Genomic DNA, 10,908 nt, shown 5'->3' with positions numbered 1-10,908 from the left:
AGACCACCCCCCCTCCATCAGTGCAGACCCCCCATCAATGCAGACCCCCCTCATTGCAGACCACCCCCCTCCATCAGCACACCCCCCCCTCAGTGCAGACCCCCCATGGTGCAGACCCCCATCAATGCAGACCCCCCTCAGTGCAGACCCCCATCCCATCAATGCAGACCCCCCCTCAGTGCAGACCAGCATCCCTCCATCAGTGCAGACCCCCCTTCCATAGCGTTCCCCCCAGCACATGTCTATCTGGGTAAAAACTTTACAGACCTCAGAACAGCGTGGGATAGGCACAGCGGCATGAGTCCCTCGGACTCCTCCTCCTCCCCCTCCGTAAACAGAGAGGAGGGGGAGGCGGCTTCGGTCCGCTCCGCTGTGCGCAGCGCTGTGTAGGGGGAGGACTGTGCGGCGTGCGATGTTAGCCAGCGGTGCTGCTGCCCACAGGTGTCACCCCTCTGGTGGGTGTCACCCGGTGTAGCCCGCACCCCCCGCCCCCCCCGGCAACGCCTGTGGTTCTTCTCACTACTGCCATGCTTATTTCATCATTTTCACATCAGCAGTATGTTGTTTTAGCAGGGGATCCTGGAATATAATTCACGTGGTGCAACATACTGGGGGTTATTTACTAAAGGAAAATCCTCTTTGCACTGCAAATGCACTTGAAAGTGCACTGAAAGTGCACTTGGAAGTGCAGTCGCTGTAGATCCGAGGGGGACATGCAAGGAAAATAAAAAACAGCATTTTAGCTTGCACATGATTGGATAATAAAATCAGCAGAACTTCCCCTCATTTCAGATTTACACCTTAGATTTAGAGCAACTGCACTTCCAAGTGCACTTTCAGTGCACTTTCAGTGCACTTTCAATTGCACTTGTAGTGCAAAGTGGATTTGCCTTTCGTAAATAACCCTCAATGTGTACTTTTATATATATCAGGTCTAGCCATATATAGGAAATGGGATTTACAGCACGGCGAGACAAAATGGTACAGTGAATGCACCGGACTCATGGTATAATGTTGGAATTCTTTTGCACTATAAACATTGCACTATAAACATTTATCCCTGACTTTCATTTTAACAATCCGTTCACCTAACTATAATAATGTGTGACATCAACATCCACATCACCTGCAGTAAAAGGCTGGCCAGGTCATGGATATCATGTGACCAGAACCATGAGCCCCTCCCCCGGTCCAGTGTTTCTCATCTCCAGTCCTCAAGGACTCCCCAACAGGTCAAGTTTTCAGGCTTCCCATTATTTTGCACAGGTGATTTGATCAGTTTCACTGCCATTGTAATTAGCACAGCCGTTTCCTCCGAGGGAAATCCTGAAAACATGACCTGTTGGGGCGCCTTGAGGACTGGAGTTGAGAAACACTGCCCCCAGTCTATGCATGTGCCATTATTCAATACAAGGCAAAGACTTTGTTATATAAGTAAATACAGTGATGAGATCTGCTGTGATACAAAGCTGAATATAAAGAGCTGTGATGTCATATGTGTGTGTTATGAGTCCTAACATGTCCATTATTTACCGGAGGAGATCCCCGATAACCCGAGCCGGACGGAGAGGTGAGTGTTGTTAGTTACCTGCAAAGAAGGCGAGGAGGAGGCCGAAGGACAGGTAGGAGCTGGATACTACGTAATATATTATATACAACATACCGGGGCTATACAACACTATATAACACAACTTAACGACTATAAAATAGTGACTATATCATGTATAACATAGTAACAATATATTAAATCACTGAATAAATCACATACAGTGCCTTGAAAAAAGTATTCATACAATAGAGCTCAGGCTGGAAGAGGGAGAAGCAGCACAAGAAGCCAATTGATTGGGCTGGAACATCCATGTGGTAACTCAGAACATGTTGTTAGGAGGAGAGAGCAAAGTGACAGAGAGAAGAGTTTATCAGTCTGCTGCTTCTCCTTTCACGGTCCAATCACAGGCTAGGTGAGGGACAAAACCTGTAGGGATTAATGAACTGCAGCAGAGAAAAAATTGCATCTCATCGGTATTGCCAAAAACTCATGATGTCAGACAAGAATTGTGTCATCTATTATAGGCTGTCTCTCTAGTGGTCTGCCCCGCCTCCTGCAGGAAGCCGTCAGTCCTTTGAAGCCTGAGGATCAGCCTCTCCTAATTGGAGGAGTTGGTCAGTGACAGCCGACTGTTGCTGTCCTCATAAAAAAAGACAAAAAAAGAGAACCTGTCACAGGAAGGGGGCCTACAGGTTACAGAGTCTGACAGTAAATAATCTCACCACACCTATCCCCCCCCCCCCGCCCCCCAATAATGATGATGTCATAATATTCTTCAAAGTAAATGTGGGATAAATCTCAGTTTTAAATACAAATTAACATTTTTTTCCCACTAAAAGATTGTATTTGGGATCATCCAATCTTGGGATCTTTTAAGGTCCTGGACCCCCCCCCCCCCCCCACTGCAGCTGCAGCTGCAGCACAGCTTGGTACCCCTGATTGGACAGTTTAGGAGCAGCAGCATGCTGCTCTTGAGTCATCACTCCTCCCCCTCAGCATGTTCCTGTCAGCACATGTGCTCTGCAGTGTGGCCTGATTGGCCAATATTTTTGATACCAAGTCAGATTTGTGTTTTTTTTTTTAAATTAAAATACATTTATTGTTTAATTTCATGTAAATATAAGATCATGAATGGGTGTTTTTATATCTGTCTGGAGTTGTCATTGTCTGATCTGGTAGCAGGCCACAGACTTTCTCCATAATTTACATTTATACCCATATACACAGAATCAGTGGCGTCGCTAGAGGGCGGCTTTTGGGGCTATAGCCCTGAATCTGGGGCCCATAGCCCCGAGTCTCTGCAGGGGTCCCCAACGGAATGGGAGGCTCTCTAGGGACCCTGATGTAAGTGGGGGGCTCTCTGGGGACCCTGATGCAAGGGGGAGGCTCTCTGGGGACCCTGATTTAAGGGGGATGCTCTCTGGGGATCCTAATGTAAGGGGGCTCTCTGGGAACCCTGATGTAAGTGGGGGGCTCTCTGGGGACCCTGATGCAAGGGGGAGGCTCTCTGGGGACCCTGATTTAAGGGGGAGGCTCTCTGAGGACCCTAATGTAAGGGGGCTCTCTGGGAACCCTGATGTAAGTGGGGGGCTCTCTGGGGACCCTGATGCAAGGGGGAGGCTCTCTGGGGACCCTGATTTAAGGGGGAGGCTCTCTGGGGACCCTAATGTAAGGGGGCTCTCTGGGAACCCTGATTTAAGTGGGGGGCTCTCTGGGGACCCTGATGCAAGGGGGAGGCTCTCTGGGGAACCTAATGTAAGGGGGCTCTCTGGGAACCCTGATGTAAGTGGGGGGCTCTCTGGGGACCCTGATGCAAGGGGGAGGCTCTTTGGGGACCCTGATGTAAGGGGGGGTTCTCTGGGGACCCTGATGTAAGGGGGGGTTCTCTGGGGACCCTGATATAGGTGGGGGGCTCTCTGGGGATATATACACACACACGCACAAGCGTATGACTTTCTTTACTACGCTGCTATGGGCTCTAGCCCCAGATCTTTTGTAGACCTAGCAATTCCCCTGCACAGAATACCCTTCTGGAAACCCCAACACACTCTTCTGCTTAGTGGAACCTGCTGGTGTCACAGAGCCATCATGGTGGTCATCCCGTGTCTCCTGTCTCTTATCTCCTCTGTGTTCCCATACAGGTGACACATCCAGGAATCTGCGGTAGGAAAGACACCCGATTCCTCGCTCTGAGTCCCCCACATCTGAAGCCATGGGGTCCCTACCCCCCGTGCTACTTTGTATCTCCCTACTCTTCATCCATGAGACCTGGGGACAAGGTACATACATGACCGCAGTGCTTCTATTACCCAGAATCCTGCGCTGGGCACTCTGATCTCTTCCCCAATCAGAGTGCCCAGCTTGGGGGTGTTTTATAGATCAGTTCAGGTTAGAGATTACGAATCTGTGTTATCATTTACTATCTTGTCTGCTGCTGTGTCTGTACAGGTGAAAGCAGGAAGGGAGGAGGAAGGGCAGCAAGGAAAGAGCAGATGGAAGCAGGGAGGCAGGAGGAAGAAAGTAGGAAAGAAGATGAGAAAGAGCAGAAATGGAGCAGGTGAGATCAGGGTGGAAGCCTGAAAGGTGGAAGGAAAGGGTGGGAGTAGAGAAGGAGCATGGAAGAGTGGGGAAAAACCAGAGGAGGAGCAGGAAGGAAGCAAGTAGATGCAAGGAAGGAGCAAAAAAAGGAGCTGAGAAGGAGTAGGAACGGAGTGGGCAAGGGGCAGAGAAGGAGTTGGAATGGAGCAGGGAAGAGGTAGAGAAGGAGTAGGAACAGAGCGGGGAAGGGCAGAAAAGGAGTAGGAACGGAGTGGGGAAGGGTCAGAGAAGGAGTAGGAACGGAGTGGGGAAGGGGCGAGAAGGAGTAGGATCGGAGTGGGGAAGGGGCAGAGAAGGAGTAGGAACGGAGTGGGGAAGGGGTCGAGAAGGAGTAGGAACGGAGTGGGGAAGGGGCAGAGAAGAAGTAGGAATGGAGTGGGGAAGCGGCAGAGAAGGAGTAGGAACGGAGTGGGTAAGCGGCAGAGAAGGAGTAGGAATGGAGTGGGGAAGGGGCAGAGAAGAAGTAGGAATGGAGTGGGGAAGTGGCAGAGAAGGAGTAGGAATGGAGTGGGGAAGGGGCAGAGAAGGAGTAGGAACGGAGTGGGGAAGGGGCAGAGAAGGAGTAGGAACGGAGTGGGGAAGGGGTCGAGAAGGAGTAGGAATGGAGTGGGGAAGGGGCAGAGAAGAAGTAGGAACGGAGTGGAGAAGGGGCAGAGAAGGAGTAGGAATGGAGTGGGGAAGGAGCAGAGAAGGATTAGGAATGGAGTGGGGAAGGGGTCGAGAAGGAGTAGGAATGGAGTGGCGAAGGGGCAGAGAAGAAGTAGGAATGGAGTGGGGAAGGGGCAGAGAAGGAGTAGGAATGGAGTGGGGAAGCGGCAGAGAAGGAGTAGGAAAGGAGTGGGGAAAGGGTCAAGAAGGAGTAGGAATGGAGTGGGGAAGGGGTCGAGAAAGAGTAGGAATGGAGTGGGAAAGGGGCAGAGAAGAAGTAGGAACAGAGTGGGGAAGCGGTAGAGAAGGAGTAGGAATGGAGTGGGGAAGTGGCAGAGAAGGAGTAGGAATGGAGTGGGGAAGGGGCAAGGGGCAGAGAAGAAGTAGGAATGGAGTGGGGAAGGGGCAGAGAAGGAGTAGGAACGGAGTGGGGAAGGGGTCGAGAAGGAGTAGGAATGGAGTGGGGAAGGGGCAGAGAAGAAGTAGGAACGGAGTGGGGAAGGGGCAGAGAAGGAGTAGGAATGGAGTGGGTAAAGGGCCGAGAAGGGGTAGGAAAGGAGTGGGGAAGCGGCAGAGAAGGATTTGGAACGGAGTGGGGAAGCGGCAGAGAAGGAGTAGGAACGGAGTGGGGAAGCGGCAGAGAAGGAGTAGGAATGGAGTGGGGAAGGAGCAGAGAAAGAGTAGGAACAGAGTGGGGAAGGGGTAGAGAAGGAGTAGGAACGGAGTGGGGAAGGGGCAGAGAAGAAGTAGGAACGGAGTGGGGAAGGGGCAGAGAAGGAGTAGGAACGGAGTGGGGAAGGGGCAGAGAAGGAGTAGGAGTGGAGTGGGGAAGGAGCAGAGAAGGAGTAGCAACGGAGTGGGAAAGGGGCAGAGAAGGAGTAGGAACGAAGTGGGGAAGAGGCAGAGAAGGAGTAGGAATGGAGTGGGGAAGGGGCAGAGAAGAAGTAGGAACGGAGTGGGGAAGAGGCAGAGAAGGAGTAGGAACGGAGTGGGAAAGGGGTCAAGAAGGAGTAGGAATGGAGTGGGGAAGGGGTCGAGAAAGAGTAGGAATGGAGTGGGAAAGGGGCAGAGAAGAAGTAGGAACGGAGTGGGGAAGCGGCAGAGAAGGAGTAGTAATGGAGTGGGGAAGGGGCAGAGAAGAAGTAGGAATGGAGTGGGGAAGTGGCAGAGAAGGAGTAGGAATGGAGTGGGAAAGGGGCAAGGGGCAGAGAAGGAGTAGAAACTGAGTGGGGAAGGGGCAGAGAAGGAGTAGGAACGGAGTGGGGAAGAGGTCGAGAAGGAGTAGGAATGGAGTGGGGAAGGGGCAGAGAAGAAGTAGGAACGGAGTGGGGAAGCGGCAGAGAAGGAGTAGGAACGGAGTGGAGAAGGGGTCGAGAAGGAGTAGGAATGGAGTGGGGAAGGGGCAGAGAAGAAGTAGGAACGAAATGGGGAAGCGGCAGAGAAGGAGTAGGAATGGAGTGGGGAAGCGGCAGAGAAGGAGTAGGAATGGAGTGGGGAAGGGGCAGAGAAGAAGTAGGAACGGAGTGGGGAAGGGGCAGAGAAGGAGTAGGAATGGAGTGGGGAAAGGGCCGAGAAGGGGTAGGAAAGGAGTGGGGAAGCGGCAGAGAAGGAGTTGGAATGGAGTGGGGAAGCGGCAGAGAAGGAGTAGGAACAGAGTGGGGAAGGGGCAGAGAAAGAGTAGGAACAGAGTGGGGAAAGGGCCGAGAAGGAGTAGGAAAGGAGTGGGGAAGGGGCAGAGAAGGAGTAGGAACGGAGTGGGTAAGGGGCAGAGAAGGAGTAGGAACGGAGTGGGGAAGGGGCAGAGAAGGAGTAGGAACGGAGTGGGGAAAGGACAAAGAAGGAGTAGGAATGGAGTGGGGAAGGGGCAGAGAAGGAGTAGGAATGGAGTGGGGAAGGGGTCGAGAAGAAGTAGGAATGGATTGGGGAAGGGGCAGAGAAGAAGTAGGAACGGAGTGGGGAAGCGGCAGAGAAGGAGTAGGAATGGAGTGGGGTAGTGGCAGAGAAGGAGTAGGAAGGGAGTGGGGAAGGGGCAGAGAAGGAGTAGGAATGGAGTGGGGAAGGGGCAGAGAAGGAGTAGGAATGGAGTGGGGAAAGGGCCGAGAAGGGGTAGGAAAGGAGTGGGGAAGCGGCAGAGAAGGAGTAGGAAGGGAGTGGGGAAGGGGCAGAGAAGAAGTAGGAATGGAGTGGGGAAGGGGCAGAGAAGAAGTAGGAATGAAGTGGGGAAGGGACAGAGAAAGAGTAGGAATGGAGTGGGGAAAGGGCCGAGAAGGGGTAGGAAAGGAGTGGGGAAGCGGCAGAGAAGGAGTAGGAACGGAGTGGGGAAAGGGCCAAGAAGGAGTAGGAAAGGAGTGGGGAAGTGGCAGAGAAGGAGTAGGAAGGGAGTGTGGAAGAGGCAGAGAAGGAGTAGGAACAGAGTGGGGAAGGGGCAGAGAATGAGTAGGAACGGAGTGGGGAAAGGGCAAAGAAGGAGTATGAATGGAGGGGGGAAGGGGCAGAGAAGGAGTAGGAACGGAGTGAGGAAGGGGCAGAGAAGGAGTAGGAACGGAGTGGGGAAAGGGCAAAGAAGGAGTAGGAATGGAGTAGGGAAGCGGCAGAGAAGGAGTAGGAACGGAGTGGGGAAAGGGCAAAGAAGGAGTAGGAATGGAGTGGGGAAGGGGCAGAGAAGGAGTAGGGAAGGAGCGGAGAAGGGGCAGTAAAGGAACTCAATAGGAATAGGAAATGGTCAGAGAAGGAGCAAGGAAGAAGAGGAAAAGGTGCATGAAAGGAGCTGAGAAGGAGTGGGGAAGGATCAGAGAAGGTGCCAGAAACAAGCAGAGAAGGAGCGGGGAAGGGGCAGAGAAGGAGTAGTGAAGAAGAGGAGAAGGAATGGGAAAAGGACAGAGAAGGAATAAGGAATGAGAGGAGAAGGAGCAGTAAAGGGGTTCAGAAGGAACAGGGAAAGGTCAGAGAAGGCGTATGGAAGGAGCAGAGATGAAGCAAGGAAGAAGAGGAAAAGGCACATGAAAGGAGCTGAGAATAAATGGGGAAAGGGCCAGAGAGGAGAAGGAGGGGGGAATGGGGCAGGAGAGGAGATTGAGCAAGGAGGGAGAAGCACAGAGGTGGCAAAAGAGTAGGAAGAGAAGGAGTAGGGAAAAAGCAGAATAGGAGCAGGAAAGGAGCTCAGAGAGAATGGGAAAAGGGCAGAGAAGTAGTGGGGAAGGGGCAGAAAATGAAAGGGAAAAAGAGAACGAGCAGGTAGGGAAAGAGGAGAGAGCAACTGGGAGGAAAGAGCAGTGCAGGAGCAGGGAAGGAGCAGGGAGGGGGCAAGGAGGGAGCAGGGAGGGGGCAAGGAGGGAGCAGGGAAGGAGCAGGGAGGGGGCAAGGAGGGAACAGGGAAGGAGCAAGGTGGGGGAGCCTGGGACGAACAGGGAAAGGGGAAAGAAGAAACAAATGGGAGCAGAAAAGGAGAAGGGAAGGAGCAGAAGAAGAGTCCCCAGGTCAGCTCCATACACTGCCAGCATGTTAGAAAGCTATATTGCAGACCCTCACTGCTTTGTGCTCTGCAGATACTGCAATATGCCCTTTTAGTGCACCCAATAATCTGGGGGGGGGGTATTAAGAAAATAGCGATGGGGACTCTGATGTAAGGGTGGGCTCTGCCTTAAGTGGGGACTACTAAGGTGGACTCTGAAATAAGGAGGCTCTGATGGGGACCCTGGTGTAAGGGGGGCTTTGATGGTGATCCTGAAGTAAAGCATATTTACTTATTTATTACTATATAACTGCTTTTATTTGATTAATGAACATTTGTAAACTATACAATGTGGCCCTCATACTGAAAAGTTTGGAGACCCCCCATTTATAGAATAAATGTGAGTTGTGATTGGGTGGCCTCTGTTCCCGTGGTGAGGCTCAGCGGATATCATGATGCAGATCACCCCCCCCTGTACTTTGTGTCTTCTGTTTGCAGTGGAGTTCCTCTCCTTGCCGGACACGGTGTCCATCAAAGAAAGTTCTCCCATCGGCACCTCCGTCCATAACTTCAGCCTGATCAACTGTACCATCAACAACCCCACCGTCACCATCACCAGCGTCATCCCACCGGCAACGTACTTCAACACCCCAACGCAGACTCTCAACGGATCCGTCTTTGATTTACAGGTGAGACCGGCGCTGGCCGCACTGTCAGGGAGGCTCGGTACCCGCTGAGTGCACAGAGAATGACTCTCAGCCGGAGGGTCAAACAAGAAACATTGGTTTCTGACCAAAACAGACCATTGTCCTAAATAGTTGTTAGATCAAAAAATTGGGCAATCAGATTGTAACATTTTACAATGGCTGCGGCCATCTTGAGTAAGGGCAGATGATTCATGCAGGATTTACTTCCTGGAATCCATCTGCCCTTAGCTCAGGCATCCAGGCAGGAGGTGGTGCTTAGCTGAGAAAGCTCTTCCCCATTACATCATTTTGTTCTAGTCATTGGTGACAAAGGCCTTGTCTGAAAAAAACAAATCTACTCATCGTGTCGCACAGGAGGTGACCGGTACAAAGAGGATATACTGAAGTCAACGGCCAATGACAGGTCACCCACGAAGTTTGCACCACACTCCAATCATATTATAATTTATCATTCGCCATGGGATGTAATTGGTTTCTTTTTAATCCGACACCGTGTTGATAATTGATTCACTTGCAATTCATTCTTTGAAGCTCAGGCAGCATCCAACAAGGGGCTTAATGTATTTCTTTAGTGCAAATCAAGTAAACCCTTTTCTATTACTCTATTCTATTGGAGCTGGGGAGGTTCTAAGGTCCGTGTCATGTGTGTCCCAAATTAGGAGACTTCCTCTTACTTCCTGTCCACAGTCCAGGTGACAACTTCGCTCCTAGTACAGGAAGTGAAGTGAAATCTTCCCAACGGAGTCTCAGGCAACAATGAGATCCTAACAGAAGTCTGCACTCCTCCCCGCTCCATCCAAAGCAGGGATCTCCAAACTTTCTAAACAAAAGGCCAGTTTTTCAGACTTTAGGGGGGCCAGACTGTGGCCACTGGAAGTAGAAAAGGTCCTGAGGTCAGTGGGAATAAACAATGCCCCATCTTTGGTGTGAGTGGAAGGAATTGTGCCCTATCATTGGGGTCATTGCGACCCATTGTTGGTGTCATTGGGAAGAATTGTGCCCCATCTTTGGTGCCATTGGGAAGAATTGTGCCCCATCTTTGGTGCCATTGGGAAGAATTGTGTCCCATCTTTGGTGCCATTGGCAATAATTGTGTCCCATCTTTGGTGTCATTGGGAAGCATTGTGTCCCATCTTTGGTGTCATTGGGAAGAATTGTGTCCCATCTTTGGTGCCATTGGGAAGAATTGTGCCCGATCCTTGGTGCCATTGGGAAGAATTGTGTCCCATCTTTGGTGTCATTGGGAAGAATTGTGTCCCATCTTTGGTGCCATTGGGAAGAATTGTGCCCGATCCTTGGTGCCACTGGGAAGAATTGTGCCCCATCTTTGGTGTCATTGGGAAGAACTGTGTCCCATCTTTGGTGTCATTGGGAATAATTGTTCCCCATCTTTGGTGCCATTGGGAAGAATTGTGCCTGATCTTTGGTGTCATTGGGAGAAATTGTGCCCCATTATTAGTGTAATTGGGAGGAACTGTGCCCCATCTTTGGTGTCATAGGGAGGAATTCTGTCCCTTCATTGGTGTCAGTGGGGGTAATTATGTTGCATTGTTGGTATCAATGGATGAAAGTAGTGCCCCAAGGGCTGGAGAAAAGCAAACAAAGGGCTGCAGTTTGGAGACCACTGAAAGGGAATATTTTCCGAGAGAGCTACAAACCTTATTGACTCTCTGTGCATGTTGTGACATGCAGTTCCCCAGGGGCTGGAGGTGGCAGATTTGGAAATGGCAGAATATGTGTGATGATGTCAGGTGTATGACCTCACTACGATTTGTCTGGTAGATCACGCTCAGCAGCACGGCGACTCTGAACGCACAAGTGGTGAATGTGTACATCCTGCAGATCACCGCCGTATGCGGCAATGAAACCATCACCGGTCAGCTGTTTGTCAACATCATAGACGACCTCCCAAAGCCGCTGTGTGAGCCGAAGTTCTCCAGCCAAGGTAAGACGGT

General features: G+C 51.3%; 1 protein-coding gene across 2 annotated transcripts in view; it reads left to right on the top strand.

Moving 5' to 3' along the window:
• The first annotated feature begins 1,547 nt into the window (after positions 1 to 1,547).
• The window catches only part of CDHR4 (cadherin related family member 4), a 54,098-nt gene continuing 44,737 nt past the window's right edge, over positions 1,548 to 10,908 (top strand). The window contains exons 1-5 of one of the 2 annotated variants that reach the window (XM_073591676.1): positions 1,548 to 1,622; positions 3,691 to 3,828; positions 3,998 to 4,106; positions 8,745 to 8,935; positions 10,736 to 10,898. In XM_073591676.1, the coding sequence (XP_073447777.1) occupies positions 3,811 to 3,828; positions 3,998 to 4,106; positions 8,745 to 8,935; positions 10,736 to 10,898 (481 nt within the window). In that variant the 5' untranslated portion in view covers positions 1,548 to 1,622; positions 3,691 to 3,810. The remainder of the gene's footprint in view (positions 1,623 to 3,690; positions 3,829 to 3,997; positions 4,107 to 8,744; positions 8,936 to 10,735; positions 10,899 to 10,908) is intronic. The other variant, XM_073591677.1, reaches the window with a different exon arrangement.

This window comes from Aquarana catesbeiana, linkage group LG07, assembly GCF_042186555.1.
Source record: "Aquarana catesbeiana isolate 2022-GZ linkage group LG07, ASM4218655v1, whole genome shotgun sequence".
In the NCBI taxonomy this organism is placed as follows: Eukaryota; Metazoa; Chordata; class Amphibia; order Anura; family Ranidae; genus Aquarana; species Aquarana catesbeiana.
The sequence above is the reverse complement of the archived record's forward strand: the minus strand, read 5'-3'. Positions and strand labels throughout refer to the sequence as shown.